The sequence below is a fragment of the Pungitius pungitius genome, chromosome 6 (assembly GCF_949316345.1).
Source record: "Pungitius pungitius chromosome 6, fPunPun2.1, whole genome shotgun sequence".
Taxonomy (NCBI): domain Eukaryota; kingdom Metazoa; phylum Chordata; class Actinopteri; order Perciformes; family Gasterosteidae; genus Pungitius; species Pungitius pungitius.
The window spans coordinates 5609484-5629545 of NC_084905.1; the positions used below are offsets into that span (position 1 = coordinate 5609484).

The 20062-nt window shown below is 45.3% G+C and overlaps 2 protein-coding genes across 4 annotated transcripts in view; both read right to left on the reverse strand.

Moving 5' to 3' along the window:
- Nucleotides 1-7965, reverse strand: part of znf423 (zinc finger protein 423) — a 103137-nt gene extending 95172 nt beyond the window's left edge. For all 3 annotated transcript variants that reach the window (XM_062562741.1, XM_037451135.2, XM_037451133.2), the window contains exon 1: nucleotides 6955-7965. In XM_062562741.1, the coding sequence (XP_062418725.1) occupies nucleotides 6955-6994 (40 nt within the window). In that variant the 5' untranslated portion in view covers nucleotides 6995-7965. The remainder of the gene's footprint in view (nucleotides 1-6954) is intronic.
- LOC119195886 (histone H2AX) overlaps nucleotides 1-20062 on the reverse strand; it is a 545468-nt gene that overhangs the window by 484520 nt on the left and 40886 nt on the right. The window lies entirely within an intron of this gene.

A 20062-nucleotide genomic window follows, 5' to 3' on the forward strand; every position in this document is an offset into this window, starting at 1 on the left:
AGTAAAGTCAGTCTGGCTTCTTCCGAGCTCCTCGTGCAGACACTTCAACTTCAGCGAGTCTACCTGAAAAGAATCTGGATTCTAAGCGTAGGAAAGAGAACGCGAGGGCGACAAAAGGAAATTAACATTTTTACCACGTCCGGATGACTGCAACTCATTCAAACCATTTCAGCCACTCTCAGAATATCCACACTATTTCTATTCTTTCTCATTTAACATGCTCTCTCGCTCGCCCTTACAATCTCTCCGGCGCCATTGTGCCTCCACGGCGGGGAGCCCTTTGCCTTCTGACTGGGAGGTGAATGGAAAAGAGTTTGAAAAACCAACTGAAGACTGGAGCCCTCAAAAGAAGCATTGGTAGATCTATAGTGGGGCGCACTACAAAGACCTGGTAGTGTCCAATAAAACAGGAACACAACACAGGCAGCTTGTTCTTGACAAGACTCCACACTGAGGATAACGTATATTTGTCTGTGTGTGTGTGTGTGGGGGGGGGGGGGGGGGGGGGGAGGGGGTGCATGCAAGCACAGTGAGCAAAGCAGGCAGGGAATGGACGAATCAAAAATAGGCTGATTCAGACAGAGCAGTGTGTGCTAGAAGTCAGAGTATATTCAAACTGGTGAAACGAAATAACTTTCACCGCGTCCCGTATGAAACCAAAACAAACGCTGCTACGGCTTCATGCCCTCTGTCACATGCTCTCTGGTCTGACAATCGAGGCATCTATGGAGCCATCAAGATGGGACAGACAGAAAACAAAAAGGTTTTCCTTGTTTTCTTCCTCTTCAGAACATGAACGAGGCATACTTCTGCTTCAATTCAGGTACTTTTTGTTACCGAAGCCACTTCATTTGGCAGAGAATCAGAACGAAGAAGTAAAAACCTGACTAGATCAGTGACTTTTGACCTGGCTTGAAGAGCTAACACAGAGGAGGATTTGCGGGGTCAAACCTGGGGGCATGAAGCTCTTCAAGTGCTCATAGCCTACACACACACACACACACAGATTTACCATTTCCCGAAAGTCATCCTTTCATCAACAGCAGTACGCGTGCCTATGTGTGTCAGAGAGAGGGAGGGACAGGAGCCCAATAAATATATTATGCATCAGCCAGGTGTGCAGAGGGGCACTGCTAATTGCCCCCACCACTAATGTTTAATGTACAGAACAGACAGGAAATAAAGAAGGGAGGGGGAGGGACGGTGCAAGGGGAGAGAGGGAGGCAGAAGGCAAAGTAGACGGGACGGAGAAGTGGAGCAGGCAAAACGCATGAGGCGGCAGAAGAGCGAAGTGGGGGAAGCGTTAATTAAAGTCGGAAATGATAAGCTATGATCCCTCTTCCCATCACGCTTCCGCATTATTTAGATAGAAGAGATGTGGATGCCCACTGGCGATATCTGCATCGCGACCAGGTCAGAGTCAATGCAAACACCGGACCTGAATCGGCACTTCGTTCATAAAGCAATGACACATATTTAATGCAATTTTAGCTGCCGTGGCTTGTTTGGTGGAGGCGATCCCTCCTCGGTAAACATTGCGTGAGGACTTTTGAAAAACGTCTCCTACAATGATGAACAAAGTCAAACCCATTCAGAATCATTAGAATGATTAATTGCGCTATTCATTCAAGAACTACCATATTCATCACTCACACACACACACACTCAGCCATGTAGGAAACTTAGAAAGGCCCACGTCCTCTGAGGCGATCTAGTCGTGGGGCGACACATTGGCTTGGCAAGCAGGGGCCGTGTGTGTGTGTGTGTGTGTGCACGCATATAGTCACACCAGCATCATTCTTCTCTTCTTAAAAGCTGAGACCATGGGCGTGCACGGAGCTCAGCTACGCTGTGTGTGTGCGCGTGCACGTCTCTTGAGGGGTGGGTGGGTGTGTGTTACGGTCCAGTGAGCTTGCAGCAGATAAACAAGGCTAGCTAAGCCGCTACAATGGCACAGTACCGGCCCGTGACGCCCGGTTCCCACACGCACAACGACACCAGGCCGGCCGCTGATAAGGAGTTGTCGCTGGCATACAGACACCTCACTCTGGGGCATCACCCCTTCAAAAACCCACACACACACAATAAGAACCTGACCAAGCCTACCAGATGATATGACCTTCTCTCGTCCATTATTTGAGACCGGACCTGATTTGTATTGCTAGGTGATGACGCAGGATTAGTGCTCCTTAAATCCAAACAATATACAGCACGTGTCCCCACTTACACAAGTGCACTTCTTCACTTCAGGCTCCCGTCTAAGAGGACGAGCCAAAGTATTTGTTTTTCTGGACTCAATTGGCCCTTTTCACAGCGGACCTGATGGGGAACCCCCGAAGCCGAAGCGGGTCGATCAGCATCGGACCTCGTTGGTGTCATTTAGACTCCTACCGCGACGCCTCAAAACGCCTTCTATGAAAATGACCGTCTATTGACCCCTTGTCCTCTCTGAGAGCATTCAATTGTGTAGTAATTTGGTTCTAATAGAGTGCAGCTCGACATGAGTCCAATAACATTTGATGCCTGGTGCTGCTGGGCTCCACCGATCACCAATTACGTTAGCTTGTTTTGTCCCATTAAAAAAAACAAACTAACTACCAAAAACTAAAGCCCACCGCCTGCTGGGGAGTCAATTGAATTTTCAAACAACGCTTTCAGAAAGCCATTAAATGGTTGAGCAGGCTGTAATGCAAAGCCAATACCAGCTTCTTTGTTTGCACCGATTGCCCCATGTACCACATCTCCAGTGGCTTCCATGACATTTGAACTCTGATGTACATGCAAACGGACACATTGTTGTCTTCAAGTAATCCAAAACACATGTGTATGGTCTCAGAGTTTTATAAGAGCCAGTGGCCCTATGAAAGTGCTCTGCCAAAGCGTGACGGTAAATCAATCTAATGGTGAAGCCAGATGGGGGGAGAGAGAGAGAGAGAGAGGGAGGGAGAGAGAGGTAAAGAGAAAAGAGAGATTAAAGGGTCTATCCTAAAATCCCCATTCAGACAAACACTGATGCTGCTGTCAGACATTGGAATGATTTAAGAGAGCTCTGCATTTATATCAAGCAGAACAAGTGGCCGACCTCCCGTTTACAGCCGTGTGCTTTGGTTCAGCAACCACCGAACCGCCGTCTAACTCGGTGACATTTCCCACCACAATTAATTTTTACCCACATTCGGCGAGTTGGCGGGTGTTCATTTTAAAGTCTTCAGCAGTTAATTGACAATAACTTTAACTCCAGGCAATGAATAATTATATCCCAGAGTCTCTTATTACATTTAAATCACATACTTGAATTACCACACAGCCCTAAACAGTGTTTAAAAGGTAGAATAAAGCTGAAACCATTGATTAATTAAGCAACAGAAAAGGCAACTATTTGAAACAATGGTTAATAAACTATTTCCTTCTCTTACATTAAAGTAAATTGAGTATATTTAGGGTTTATGCAAAGGAAAAATGACATTGGCATAAAAAAATACAGGGCAAACATTTTGTCATTATCAATCAATTGCCTGTATTGCCAAACATTTGGTACTTGACAGTTTTCAATGAGTTTGGTCGGAGGTCAGAGAGAAAGAGAGAGCGAAAATGGAGGAGATTGAGTGGAAATTTGGCTCATTTTACTCTACTGACTCTAAACAAACCAAATAAATGCTAAATGACCAGGTGCCCCCCCCCCCCCCCTTCTCAAATCTTCCCCGCTCTGCTCCATCTCTCTGTCATATGCGCTCAACTCCCGTTTAATGTCCTGCAAATGAAGCGGATTTATTAATGTGTAATTAAGTAATAATCATCACTACATAATGCATGAGAGACTCGAGGGGCTAAGAGCTGAGAGGGAGAAGGAGAGATAGGAGAGCGAGGCAGCCTGAGCAGACAGAGGAGGAGATTTCTGCTGCCTTCGCCTCGCTAAAGACACACATTAAAAACGGATTAATCCATTGAAATAATATTTTGATAAGAGAGAAAGCCGCGCTCTCTCATTTCTTCCCCCCCGCTCACCCCTCCTTTTTCTCTCACCCCATCAGCTAGTTTCATGGCCCAGCATTGCGTCATTAGCCGTGTTCAATCAACAGACTGCAATTAGTCAAGTCCCCCCCCCCCCACACACACACACACACAGTTAACAAGGCCTAATCTCTGTAAGGGCTACACTGGTCAAGTATATCAGAGGCAGTAATAGAGCTAATACTGCTGTTTGTTATGGCTTAACATCGGTGTATCAAAGGACATGTATTGATTACACTTTACATCTTTGTGTCCAATGCATTGAAAATGTATATTTTAAATGACCAAAGAAGAGGTTGCAAGTTAATGAAACAGTCAGTCCCAATTGCAATATATTTTTGAAAAAAAAAAAAAAAAATCTATATTAAAAAACAAAACAATCGAAAAGCAAAATTCTTGCTGGATTAACTAATTGTGACATGGCCTGATTTAAAGACAAATACAAGTAAAAACAATACAACCTCCAAGCGATTTAACACTGTTATTGGTACAGTCGACATTTGAAGTCCTTTCCGATTGAAGTCAGGTGAAAGAAGAAGAAAAAAAACACAATGATCCAAAATAAGACTTTGTTTTTGCGATGTGGCCTTGCAGCCAGTCAGAGATGGGTGAGCAGGTGAAAGACAGAAAAACATGAAAACACAGATAATCCCCCGCCCCCAGTGATGCTCACCTCTTTCTATCCTCCACCCCCCCACCCTCCCCCCTCCACGCCAACTCACCCGCTGTGACCCAAAACACCTTTCCTCTCTCTCTCTCTCTCTCTCTCTCTCTCTCTCTCTCCCCTGTACCCTCCATCTCTCTCTATCTATCTTCCCCCAATGCCAGGTCTCGCCAAGCTGTTTGTGGGGCAAAGTGTGGAGGGGAGATAGAAGCACACACACACACACACACAGATCTATGAGTTCATATGCACAAAAAGCCATGGTGCTTATGCAAGGGCCGTGTTACCTTTGCTGCTCGCGCACACAGAGAGCGGTGGTCGTACGACCTCAGCTTCGCTTCGCTTGGCTGCTTGACTAAAGCTAAGCTCTCGTTATCCGGGTTGCCTCAGTGACACACACACACACACACACACACACGGCGGGCGTGAAGCATGCAAACGCAAGAATGTGGACGCATGCAGTGACAGAGCGGCAGTGGACAGATTCACTGGTCCACGGCAGCTGATTTGTTCACTGACAAACTGCAGCGAGCATCAGCGGCACTGCAGCGGGGGGGGGGGGGGGGGGTGTGTCAACAACAACCACATCCAACAACATCTCACACATACTAATGAAGTAGAGATCACCTCGATGCTCATGCCACTCCAAACGAATGCTGAAACGGTGACTCGGTTATGAATATATTAATAATTCATTTTTGCAGGTAAATTGATGGGGGGAAAAAAGTGAGAATTCTAATTGTTTCTTAGAATTTATTTTTTTGATTGTTGAAGTTTACTTTCTGAAAACCAATTCACGGTGAGACATAAAACAGGCAAGAATTATGCCTTATTTAAAATACCAGAAGCAGCCAATGTCATTATTTTGGATCCGCTCTTTTAGTGTTTCCAAATTTACACTCTATAGTATACACTGTCAATTTAAGTCATTGAATATTGTTTTTAGCTACAAACAGAATTCACCGCTGTATGATAAATATAAAGAATATAAAACGTGTAGGTATTGCTGCACATGCACAGCATTAGATTCTACAAACATATCCCTCAGCAATCCCGATAGCGCTCGCTTCCAGCACGTTGCGTGTGGCATCATGTAAGTAAGTGGCCTCTCCTGCTATTGACAAAATGAATCCCGACCCGACCTCAGACGAAACCGGCTTAACTTCAGAAACCTGCGGGAGAGCCTGAAATCCTCCAGAGAAAATCCTGCCGCTAATCAAACTAAACACGCAACCTGAGCCGCTGTCAGAATTCTGCTTGCTTTCCCAGATAGTTGGGGGGAAAAAAAGACAAGAAAAGAAGGGAAAGCCTATATGGTGGAAGAGAAGGGGGGGGGAGGAGGAAACCACATGGTCGGCCCATCCCGTTGCCCATCTGGGTCCCATGAAGGAAACATGGAGGCCAAGGCCACCACATGCCCTCATGCAAGATGCCCACTCACCCATGCACTGCTATGAGTACGAGTGTGTGCCAACAGGGGCTGCCTCAGAGAGACTAAATAGGGCCTAATAGCCTTTTAAAAGACTGATTATAGTCCTACACATCCAAACTTTGCTTGGAATTCAGGAAAAACTAATCTGTGAATTACAGTCTTCATGTGGACAGACTTTCAAAGCAGGAGAGGAGATCAAATCGGAGGGTTCTCCAGCAATGAACTGCGGCTCGCTTAAAGTTTTGTAAATTTCAGAATGAAAATGTTGTGTTTTGAAATCCAATCTTTGTTATTTTAGTGTGGGAAAGCAGCTAGTAGGACATATCACGTGGGTGGGGGGGGGGGGGGGTCAAGTGACATGATTTAAAAGTCAACCAACCAAATGAACTGCAACAAAGCAGCAGCAGTTTAGAGCAAGTGCAAAAACAAAAAGGGCCCACATGTCAACATGGGAATAATGCAGATTACTTTCATGGAGTGAACTCACAACACCCTGCGGCCAAGGAACCGCCGTTCAAGTTGTCACAGTGAAGCAGCTAATGGAGAATAAACTGGAGCTCTTTGAAAGCTCGTGTTTGGCGAAGATGGGACCATTTGAAACAATGATTTGAATCCTTCAGACAATGTTTGGGACAGATGTCCAATTATCGAGCGAGCAGTAACACTACGCGCGCGCGCGCACACACACACTAATGGGAAAAGTGTGAGAGAAAGATTTACCTGCGTATTAAAGAAACTACACCGACTTCTGGCAGGTAAATTGAACCAGCTAACGAGCACCGGAGTCGGGCATGACATCTCGGCACCTGGGTGAAGTGGAGCCGTGAAAACAGTTCACGTGACTTACCTTTGACGGAGCGCGGCTTGGCCTGCTTTCGCCTCGACATCTCTGGTCTGGAGCAGCTCGTCTTTCTGTTTTAAATGTCCTTTCTTCTTCAATTGTTCCGGCTCCGTTCCGTGTTTTCAGCTAACCGCGGCGGGCTCTCGGTCCTCCTCCACTTCGCCGCTGCTCCTCCGCCTGTTGCACTGCGGCAGCCTCGCGTTTTTGTGTTGTTGTTGTTGTTGTCGGGTTTTCTCTCCCTCCGCAGGTACGTTTCTCTCGTTCCCCGGCGCCGCTGCGACTTCCTCCGGCCCCGCGGACCGCAGAGGGGGGGAGTGAGCGCGGCCGGTGACCGTCCAGGTGGAGAGAGGCGATGGAGGACGTTTCTCGGGGAAATTGCTCCGATAAAAACCGAAACGTGGCTTCTCTCCTCTTCGCTCAACCCGTCGCGCGCTCCTCCAAGCTCCGTCTGGGCTGCTCGGGGCTTGTTTTTCCCTCCTTCGTTTTAGTTTATCGTAACTATTTCAGTCTGTTTTGGATTTTATCATCCAGGAAAAGCGGCACCGACCCGAAGCGACCAGCACACCCCCCCGTGCTCCGTCCCGCCGTTCTACACTGGGCAGTGGTGGTGGTCTGGTGGCATGGACATTGCGCTCTTCCCCAGCATCTCCACCCCGCGTGGAACAGACCACTGCTTTTACAACCCACGCTTTCTCTCTCCCTCTCTCTCTCTCTCTCTCTCTTTTTTGGTTAATACTTCGCGATGCCCTACAGGAGTTTTAATAGCAGCCCGATGTTTCTAAACCTTCGCTAGCCTCTGTCTCCCTGCTTTTTCTTTGTCCTGACTCTGGCTACCAGTCTCCCTCCTCCTCCTCTGCCTGCCTCTGCTGGCGGGGCTGCGGCGCAGACACACATAATAAAGCCAAGGCAGGCAGTGCTTGGCTGGAAATGTAGCCGCGTCCCAGCAGGGGGATGTGAGAGAAGGGTCCCGGCGGGGGAGCGCTCTGATCCCGCAGGGAGCAGCTCGGCACAGCCCGGGTTGGCTGAGGCAGAGAGGCATGAGAGAGAGAGAGAGAGCGAGAGAGAGAGGCAGGCTGGGCTGACGGGGAGAGGGGGGGAGAGGGGAGCGGATAAGCAGGGGGAGAGTTAGGCAACAGCGCCTAGCAGTGGCCGACTGACGCAACTACAGAAGGGACTTTGAGAATAGAGAGGGGAGGCAGAGGGAAAATATGGATTTGGACTGGAACTGGGATGAGACCCCATAAACTGCGACCATGACAAAATGTGTCTTGTTTAGGGCCAGAATGATTATGTCACCAGGTGCAGACTACATCTACCTACAATCTCTACACCTGGCCGGTTGTTGAGGCAGCAACATGCCGCCCCTCCAGCCCCCGGGTTGGCAAGGCCAGAGGTTTGTATGTGTACGTCAGACATTTCTGTTGGCTAGCATGCCCCTCTAGTGTGGCCTCACGGCAAGCTGGAACCAAATGTGTCTTTGACACGTACTCACTGAAAGCCAGAACCCCTCAAAACAATACGAATCTCTGTGGTTGAATATACCCCTTGTTATGAAAACAACTTAACTGGTGACAGCGGGAAGTGGAGGACTTGAATTAAACATCTATTTTGTGAGAGTTTTTCCAGCTATCGATCCTGTTAACAGCAAAAATCAAAAGTTTCAGTCATATGTCATATTAATGTTTCAGACATTGTTTATTTGTTATTGTTGGTAAAAAAAAACATTGCAATCCTAATGCATGGAGTTACCCTGGAGTGGCCAATTTCCCCACATAGAAAAATATATTGAAAAGACTCCATGTCAGACATTATTCACCTTGAAATGCTCCCTGTTCCATGGGCGTTCATCATTTCACTCGTTTGTGGCGGATTAATTTCTGTGGGACGGTTTCTGACAGGATTAGTTTAAGCCTTTTCATTTAGGCTGAGCAGAACCTATCCGTGCAAAATGAACATTTTCCGCACGTTAGATCGAGACCACATGAAATGTCTGCTCCCACTCGGCCATGAGCACACAACGACGCAGACCTTTGTGTTGCACAGATGTACCGTGCAATGTTTGAAAACTGCTGAGCCATTTCTTTAAAAGGAGAAGAAGAAGAAACACAACTCGGTGTCCTCCACTGCTCCTTTCTATGCTGATTTGGATATTCCCTCTCCAAGTAGAAACCTTTTTTTCCCCCTTCTTTTCTCACACCGGTGGGCCCCTTCTGTCACAGTGAAAATAAACCGTTTGACTTACTGTATAAACATAATTCAATTAGCCACACCAGTGTGTACGTGCACGTGTGTGTGTGTGTGTATGCGCTTGTGTGTGTCTTCGTCAAAGCTCCTTTATATGTCCAGTAAAGAAAAGAGGGACACGTCTGTGGACAATATAAAGCAGACAAAGAGGGGAAAAATGAAAATCACTGGGTGCTTTGTTCTTCACACTCTGCTCCAACTGAGCGCTCTCTGACCGCAGCTGAGCTTTTCCATGTTGCCCCCCCCCCACCCCACCCCGCCGCTCCCTGTCTCCCTCGCTCCGTCTCTCTCGCTGGTTGTCATGGATAACTGGGTAACGTGGAGCTGACCAGCAAGACCACTGCCCTCCCCAGATAGAGCCTCCCCCACCCCATCCACCCATGGAGAAACAGAGCAGCCTGTAAGATTCAACCCCCCCTGCCGGCTCAAGGAAGGTGGGGGGTTCTTGTCTCCGCGCTACCCCGTTGTCCCCCTCCCCCCCCCCCCCCCCCCGTTTCTGTCTCTTTCTGCCTCACCCTCCAACCTTCACCTCTCCCTCCCTATGAAGTGAGTGCACACCAGGAGACCTGTGTGTGCAATTCTATCTGTGTGTCTATGTGTGTGTGTGTGTGCTCGCACGTGCATAGCTCCCCCAGTGTGACTGCCTCTGGCATGGAGGGGCAAAAGCCCCCACCCAGCGGGGGGTCCCCCCTCCTTGTTTCTGCCGGTAAATACAAAGAGCGGCAGAGAAAAAAGCCCACATTACAAGCTCCTTAAGGGTCAAGGACAGGCCCCGGTCTGAAAGGCTTCTGAGGGGCATTGTTGAATCACATAGCTTGCGATTACACCCTCTGTCATCTCCGCAAGGATTCAGCTTTTTTTTTTTTTAACACACAACAAGAGAACTTCAAGTGGCAGCCACTGAATAAGTTGGCCAACTGACATGCAGTGGGAATTGATACAGACAGGACATCAATGGAGAAACCAGCAGAATTACAGTCCCCCCCCCCCCCGCCCCAAAATATAAAATGGGGATTAGGCTTAAAGATTTCACACCTTGACAGCGGTCTGGTTTACAGTGATGGGGAATGCAAGCGCAGCGGGGTTATGACGCGCAAAATTAAATGCCAGAACTTTGTGTATTTTTCATTAATACATTTTAATACAACAATTTATGGAAAGACAGATTCATTAGAATAAACTTCCTCTGATCAACTTGTGTGTGTGTGTATACGCACACATCATCACGTTACCAAGTAAGTTACCAAGCCTAAACCATTTCATCAGAAGCCCATGGGAACTACAAGGCTAATAAACACCAGAGAGTGCTTTTATCTTCGATCATTTTTCAGTATTAACTATGGATGTTTTGCAGCAAACATGCAGCATAGACCAACAACTGGGAGGTCGAGGACTTATTTTCTAAATGGTTTTAGTTTTCAATGGCCTAGTTATGGAAAATGAGCATAGACCATTAAAGCCACTCAATGACATCTTTACTATTTTCCTACTGGGCGTAGGAACTCTGACAGGTACCAGGGGAAACAAAGTGCTATCCTCTTCCTGTGTTTGTTGCGCAATGCTTGATGCTGTTCCCTTTGGCTGTGAGTCAAGTATTTATTTTCTCAGGAGATCGTGGCTATTGGCAGACAGAATTGCATAGTGGCTTTAATGCAACCAAACAAAGTGTCAATGGTCTCATTATTCTCTACAGAATTACATTGTCGACTCAAAATTGACGTCAGGAGGATGAGTTTAAGTAAAACAAATAATCTACCGCCACTGTGTGACTCTTTGGGGTCCTGTCTCATTTAGGGGTCAGAATGCTTCAACAAAATGTCAGTTCCTTGAACAGAATCTGAAAGCCCACGCCCACACCCCATAATGACTTCAGATTTAAAATGTACGCAAAAAAGGAAGGTGTACCCATTGATTGTTCATGTAGGCCACCAGTCAGGTGAGAAAGTCAGGATTTGGACGTTTCTATCGAGATCTCTGTGTCCTGCGCTTCACACTGCTTCCATCACATTTCATCTGTATGTGACAGCAGAAAGCTTTGCTGATACAGTTTATACGTTTCTACTTTGAATTGATGTGGATTTTTGCATGTCATACACTTTTCAGTCGCCAATTTCTACACCGTGGTTTGTCAAATGAAGCTAAACACCCGCCCGCTAAGAAAATAAATGATATACACCTCAACCTTTAACCTCCTGCAGGTTTAACCCCATATGTCGGACAGGTCAACAGAAACAGCTGGCAGCGCCAATCATCGCAGAGGAGGCAGTCTGTCTACAGACCTCCACAGGCCAGATGTGGAGTTAGCAGCCATAAGGAAAGATGTTGGAACTGGGAGGAATCCCAAGTCTAAGGTTATTACGAAGACTAAATGAGTGTTTGTTTATTGGCAAAATGGGCTTTCAAAACGCGTTTCTCTTGGAAGAATTGCTTCCCAATATTTGAGAACTATATGTAGTACTTTCTAAAACTTTCTACATTTTAGCCTCTCAAGAAAAATCCTAACGGCTTTCATGGACATGAAAAAGGGGGAGGAGTATGGAAGTAAATCTGTGTCATCGGGTTTTGAAAGAAAAACGTGATTGAATTTCTAGCACTGAATATTTATGCATGGAAATTATGTATCTCAATGTTTTTCAATGCTAAAATACAGCAAAAAATTCAAACGCAACAAATTCAACTGCAAGGAATTTAACGCAAGGAATTCAATCGCAAAGAATTCAACTGCAAAAAATTCAACGACAACATCCGGGACCTCAAGGAAGAGCAATCGATTCTAGATTCAAGATCAGGAGCGTGCGTCAATCTAAAGAAGCATGGTGACCGGATTGTAGCCATGTCCAATAATAACGGGGCTTTAACTCTTCTTCATGCCATCAGTGTGGTTTGTGTCTGTAAGATTCCGTAATAGACAGCTGACATTTGTACATTAACAGACTGTATTGGACATGAACTAAGCGGAAGTTAAACGAGAGCGTGCAGCCGCTCAGAATACGCCTCTTCTTCTAGTTTTGAATTCATTTAATGATGCTGTGAGCCTTCGACAAGCTGTTAGGAGTGATTGGCGGAGTTTTGAATCCAGGAACGCGCTTGAAGAGGCAGATGAGCCGCTGTAGCGTAGTGGGGGGGGGGGCAGCGGCTTTAGCGGAGCGTGCAGACGCATAAACCCGACAGGACATGCAGGAATAACCGCAGTAGCGCCGAGTGCGGAAAGTGGTCGGTGGAAGGATCCTTTTTCTGAGCGGCACAAGCCGATCTCAGTTGGGTATTAAGCGGCATTCAAAGTCCACGTAACGTTAAATGAGTCTTCATGACCATGGGTAAACTTTATTGAGGATCTGGCACAACACAGCGACCTGCAAGCAGCGCAGAGGCTTACATAAAGGGATGTACGTCTTAAGGCGAGGCTTTAGAATTTATCTCAAAGGGATCCTGTATTTGCTCATTAAGTCTGAAACGAGAACCCATTTTTCAGTGACGGTGTTTCGTGCCAACCAAAGGTGGTAGCATATTTTGCTGATTTGTATAGTTAATACATACAAATGTATATCGTCAGTGGCAAGAAACCGTTTTTGTTCAGGGTGAACATTATATGTTCTTTTATGTATTTCTTCATACGTGGCCACACTGATGGCATGAAGAAGAGTTAAAGCCCCGTTATTATTGGACATGGCTACAATCCGGTCACCATGCTCCTTTTGCTTGACGCACGCTCCTGATCTTGAATCTAGAATCGATTGCTCTTTCTTGAGGTCCCGGATGTTGTCGTTGAATTATTTTGCGGTTGAATTTATTGCGGTTTAATATTTTAACGTTGAATTTTTGGCCTCTGAATTTTTTGCAGTATTTTAACGTTGAAAAACATTCAGATACATCATTTCAATGTGTAAATATTCTGTGCTAGAAATTCAATCACTTTTTTTTTCAAAACCCAATGACACAGATTTACTTCCATAGAGGAGTCTGTAAAAGTATTTCCGCGCTGTCAGTGAAATGTGATCAGTGACAATCAATGTGCATCCAATGTGCCGAACCATTACAAGGCGAGTCAGCTGAATGCAGAGTCGGGGCCTCGCTGCTGACAGCTGACTGCAGGCTCTCCATATCAGCTGCATGTGTGGTACATTTTTTCCTTTTGTCCTTCATTCACACGCGCACACCCACCCACATATACGCACACACGCTGCCCCTCGTACCAACCGGTCTCGCAGCCCCGTGTTCCTGAAGTGAGCAGGTAGCACATCTATTCGCCGCTCCCTCACAAACCTGCACCCACTGAACATTGTGCTGCTCGCATGCCCGCCGCTAGCGGATAGAGTTCATGTTATATTTATGTAGCCTAAAGCGCACTCTCTCTCCCTATCTTCTTTTATCACCCCCTCCCTCCCTGCCTCCCCATTTTTCTCCCCATCCATGTCTTCTGCTGTGTTGAACTCTCGCCAGCTCCAGCAGGTCTGCCCTCTGCAGACAACAATGTTCCATCTCCTTTGCTTTTGCCCTAGATATTGGCTATTTTTATATGGAATAATTAGACACATTACTGATTTAAATACTGCAAAGCCAGATTCTTTTGTCTCCCCTTAATGTGGGCTGGGTGCACGATGCCAAAAGTAAAGTGTATGTGTTTTTGTGTGTGATTAATTTACATAGTTGTGCTCTAAATGAACTTCCATTTGTTATGCAGGAGGTGTTCAGAAGTGCACCGGGTAAAAGGTATGTTGATCCTCTGCAAATCTTCTGCGTATTCGAACAAATGTGTGTGTGTGAGTGTGTGGGCTGCATTCATTATGTGTGCCAAAGGTGAGAACAAGGGAGAACATTTACCCTACAGTTGCTAATGAATAAATCGTCATTATGGAGACAGGAAAAATGTTTTGATATTTGTTTTGAACATTTGCTAACCATGTTATACACAGTCTCATTTGCCATTTGAGAGGTCTTTGCAGAGGTATTAATGTGTGAGTATACGTGTGTGTCGGGGGGAGAGAGACTGAGGGGAGGCTCATAGGATGCCAGCTGTCTGAAATCTCTAAAGAAAACAAACATGCTAGCAATGATGATGATGATGATGATACTTAGGATGATACGAACAAATTTGTCTTTGAGGGTGATCACTATTTTAATTTCTGTGGTTAGTATACATATCATCATAATGGTATTGTTTGTGGTGATGATCATGATGATCATGATGAAAAATGAATGTCCTTTAAATGAAGGTTGTCACTATTAGTAAATAGTGCTGAAATGGTGGCTGGTCCCTTTGGAAATGTGGAAATGTACTGGATCAGATTTTATGTAAATTAGCGTGTGATTGATGAAAACAGAATTGTTCAGAATTAGACTTTTTGCTTACACAGTGAACAACAGACAAACAAGGGTGTTCTGGATGCGATGTTGACGCATCCGTGTGAAAATATGCTGGGCTTACAAACTGCAATATGTTCTTTAGATGGGCTTTTTATTGTAGATAGAGCCGTTTGTCCTCACCAAAATCTCGATAAAACCACTAATGACTGCCTTAACACAGATGAGGTCGTTGAGGCTTGTTAATAATATTTTCTGAAAAAAAAGACACATGATTGAAACATTATGCAAAAATTTGATCGACGAGGCTCTATCTGAGGCAGGGACAAGTATCAGGTCATTATCAATGACACTAAATGTCATTTTTAGTGGAGTTAGTTCACTAACGTCACAGCAATTAACGTTTTTCATTTAAAAAATAAAAATGAAACATGGGAGAATAAAGTGCAAAAACACTTATTGCTGTTCATTAAGCACGGCTGTGAAGCAAAAGTAATTAGAGAACATTTTATTTGCATTTCTTTTGAACAAAGCAGAGAGAAATTGTGTGTGTGTGTGTGTGTCTGTGTGTACAATTGGTACACGCATGCATACAATGACGCGTCTGCATTCCTGTGTGTGTGTGTGTGTGTGTCTTCTCTGGGGGCCGGGCCTGCCTCAGCCACAGGGGGCTGCTAAAAAGAAACTGACAACGTGACCAGCACTGCAGCGCAGACCAAATCTACATCCTTTCGCTCTCGTTCTTTCTTCCAAATCCTCAGTTCTCATTGAGTGCTCGGCTCTGAACAATGGCACGTTTCCCTCGACGATCTCTCACTGCGGGGACCCCCCCCCCCCCCCCCCCCTTCTTCCTAATTTCCCTCCATCGAAAACAGAAAAGAGCCCCGCTAAAGAGCGTCATTAGTGCCAGGCCATTTTTTTTGTTCCTTACTCTCCAAAGAAAGGCAAAGTGTTATCTGTGGCGGACAAACTTAACCCAATTAAGATCTGGTGGGGCGGAGGGGCTTGGCTCGGGACTCAGCTGGGGCTGCCAGCTTGCCAACCAGGCACCAAGCCAGCCAGTCAGCCAGACAACCAGCCGGGGAAGGCAGGCCGGCAAACAGCCAGCCGCCGGCTCGGGGCAACCAGCAGCCAGTCAAACAGCCAGGAAGCCGTGCGGCTGTCTGCTCGGTGCACGCACCAGCCTGGCAGTCGGACAGATAAGCAGGCGGCAAAGCAGGCGGCAAAGCAGGCGGGGAGGCGTTCTGACAGGTAACCTGTTAAGGAACTGGTCCTAGTGTTCTTGTTGGAACCGAGAGGCTGTTTCAGAACTTTAAAAACCAGATTGCGTTATAAGACGCTCCCAATATTTAGATGGACTTTTTTGAATACTGTTGCATAATATCCAAACTTAGCTCTTATTTTGTTGCACCGTCCCTGGGTGTTCTTCCTGAGCCTCTTCTGGACTTGACTGCTCGCACATCGCACTCTTTTAAAACCGCCAGTCCACGGCAGTGCGGAGGCCCCAAAGACGAAAGTGAACCTGCCGTGCCGTTTGTCGGACACACTGTATTTCAGGATCGTTTCTCCTGGACGCGATAGAAGCACCGCAATGCTGTCCTCTCTCAAAAAAAAAAGATCATTTGCAAACAAACCAAAGGACAAAAGAACCCTTTGTCAAATGCAAATGTGGATTGAGACGGAGACATCATCACACCGCCATCGAGAGCGCACGCACGCACACACACACACACACACAAACACGTACACGCAGGCACAGCAGCATATTTTCAAAATCATCAAACCTTCTTCGCCTGGTGCCACACCTCATGCTGGCACACACACAAACACGCTCACCCCACGATCCGTACGCGAGTGCCAGATACACACTCCAACAGCCAAAGATGTTGATAATTAGAGCCTTGTTATTGGAAGGTGTTAGCACAACAATTAACACCCCAATGTGTTTGTGTGTGTGTGTGTGCCCGTGTGTGATGGTGTTGATGCCGAGAAAGTGTGTTGAGTCTGCGTGGTAACATTATGGGAATGCACACACACTCACACACATGCGGTGAGCGTTCTGTGTAACAATGAAACAGTTTCCCAATTTGACGAAGTTCCTGTGAATTCTGACACAAATAGTTGGAGTGATAGATTCTGATTGGTAGACGTTTCCCAGCAGGGAACAGCAAAGGGGGGAGTGTGTGTGTGTGTGTGTGTGTGTGATGGCTATTTCTTTCGGGAGGGTTCTATGAGGTAAAAGGAGATAGAAGACAGGAGAGATGAGGAAACGAGGAAGTCGGGAAGTTGCCGGACTGTACAGAAAGTTTAAATGACTCCAGCTTTGGACAAAGGCAACATTAATGGCAAATAAATTATTTAACAAGAGTGACAAGGAGGTGAAGGAGGAGAATGACAAAAGATTGAGGGTTCACACAGAGGTGTGAAAAGGGGAGGAACAGTGAGAAGGATGAAATATGTGGTGTCCCTTGTTCGTTGAGCTTGATCCACAAATTAGTCACCTTTGTGCATATTTTTCAAAGGTTATTTAAGAATCATATTTATAAATCCATTAATGACTCTTAATGGCCCTGTTGGTGGTTTCCTGCAGAAGAAAACTATTGTGACTATTCATCTTTTAAAAGGTTTGGTTAAAATACCACAAACAAGAAAAGGAACAACAGAGCGGAAATAATGAACCATAATAATTATAACTGTGGCCTTTAAGCTCTTTCCTGCTCCTAAATGCATTAATAGATATGAATCATCCGAATGTATCCAGCTGGACATCAGCAGCATGACGAGGCTTTTTAAGAAACTGGGCCTTTCACTTTAAAGGAATGGAGGAAAGAATTGCAAGAGGATAAACGAGCTTGTGACGCCATGTGTATTCATATCTCAAGTCGATTCATTCTCTGAAAATGTTCTTTTGCTTAATTGAATGGCAAAAGTCAAATTGATAGTGCGAGATGTCAAGAACAATGACAGTGATGTAAAGCATTTGAGCTTACTGTATGAAATACACACACCCAGAACACTGCTCGGTGAAGAATCGTTTTGGAAAGCAATTAAAAATGTATCTGTATGTGCCAGTGGACAAGCGTCCAAACTTAGATGCTTGCGATATGAATTTGAGATCCTTGAACACCAACGCTATGCTGCTTTTGTTCTAACCACGATTCTCTCTCTCTCTCTCGCAGTGTCCAATAAGGACTACAAAGGGGCTGTCTGTGTGTGTGTGTGTGTGTGTGTGTGTGTGTGTCGGCTGGTGTAATGAGGTGGAGACGGTTGTCCATTACTTCCTGAGTTGATGGGCTCCTCTCAGCAGTGTGCCCACAGCTGGATAAGAGGAGAAGGAACCAACAGGAAGAGAATATCAGACATACGCCTGTGTGTTTGTGGCTTTGCAATTAGATTCATACAACTTTATTTTTTAAGCAGTTATCAAAGAAGTTCTTTATGCAGAAAACACCTGCAAATAGCACACATTTTTAACTTGTTACAAAGTAGTTCACCACGATACGTTTTTAAAAGGAACCGTGTAACTCATGTAAAATAAATGTAATACATCCAAGTCATCTGTAAACAGCATCTCTAGAATGTTCTTTGGGAATACAAAAAAAATGTTAATTGATATTTTAATGTTTTTTTTTAATTGACTTGATTTAAAAGAGTAAGATTGCTTTCCTGTAAAGACTTGGTCCAGTTTGTTTATTTGTTAACCCCGAAAATCCGATGCCCCAGGTTTAACAAACATAACGGACACAATGGAGAATGATCAGAAGGGAGTGTTTTATCCTTCAAGAGTCAGTTTTACCACACACATAATACAAATTATGCCCAAACCAAATAAGCCAAATGAAATGTTTTCTCATATATTATAAAAAGAGAAATGATTTAAGCAAAAACGACATACTGTATATAGATCATCTGAATTATGATCTGATTTCTGATGCTCACTTAGGTCTGGTCTCAGGAATTCAGTCTTTGCCAGTATGAGGAGCAAGTACAGTGTGACTAAAAACAAACCGTACGACCTGAGGACATGGAGGTACAAACTTTTATATTTCTACATTTCCTTATTCTGTCATAGTGGCGCATGCCAGTAAAAGGTGTTTGTCGCCATCTAGTGTATACAATCCACAACCGCACCACTGGATACAAATAAGAGCAGGGGGAAACTAATTTCTTATTAATAAAAAACTAAATCTAAGTCACCAAGAACAAAGTATGTTTGGGTTACCTAAAACCTCAAATGAGCACTCTGAAAATATGCAGCTCAAGTACAGCTGTTTTGACTTTCTGCTCTTTGAAGAATTGTGAGGGCAGCTACATTTGTATTTTCATCACGATCTCACTTCTGTGATTAGACCTTTTCTTAGGACCGGAGAAACAACTGAATGTCGGGCCCTTCTGCTAGTTTGTCAATCTGATCAGTCAGCCGTAGTGAGGGCAGGCCGGAGTCAATCCCAGCAAGGCGCGGGACGGGGCGGACCCTGGGACGGTGGCCAGTGAACCGCAGGACTGACACTCACTCTCACATCCACACACCTACAGGCAATTTAGAGTCATCAAGTAACCTAATCGCCAGAGCATGGTACAATCGAGCTGTTCTGCACGTGGTGAAACCCACAAACACACGGCCACCTCCTTGGAGGGAAGCATGTTCTTGTACAGTTTGATGCCAAAGTTGCTCTCAAAGGTAAAAAGCGGCTTTCAAGCTAACTTTGAACAAATTGTACAGACTTTTCACACAGAAAAAACCCTTATGAATTGATGACATAAATTGTGATTCAGAGATGAGATTTTCTTTAAAAATAGAATCACAAGACCTGAAGCACATCACAGAAAAATAATACAAATCCCAACACTTGAACACTTACAATTTGTACTGTACATGTTTTTATGCATATGTTCTCAAAAGTCAAAAGGATTCAAACATTAATTGAACACACAGAAGAAAATTAGACTAAAATAAACAAACAGCTTCTTGCTGGAGTGCATTCTGCACTGTGATCCGTTTCCCTGTGTGCCTCCCACACAGGGAATCCTCTGAATCCATTTCTCAGTGCTGGGAAAACTAGCTGTGACCTGTTGCACATTTACAGCGACAGACGGCATCATAACAAGTTTACTGCCTCAGCTGCACCAGAAAGAAGTTTCACAAATCAATATGAACACCCGAGATCAGATTCACCTGCATTTTCAGGCAAAGGATAAAAAGTTAAAAGAACAAACCGCACACGATTTCCACTGAATAGCGAACCCTTAATTCATGTGTTAAGCGGTTTGAGAAACCCAATCTCTCTTCACTTTAATCTCCATGGATCCGTGACATATCATCTAGGGATTCATATGACGTGCATACCACTTATCACAGCAAGCATTACTGTGAACGTCCAGGCAAAGGTTGCTTACAGGCCAGAGTTCTGCCAGGGGAAACGGTAGCTGTCCTTGGTGCGACTCCCTGAGCCACAAGTTGGCGTTGAAGGCCTTGATGAGGAAACACATCAGGGGTGTGTTAACAAAGACAACACAAGGCAGTGGAGTCAAACTCACTGGGATCTGTTAGGGAGTCATGGATTTTGTT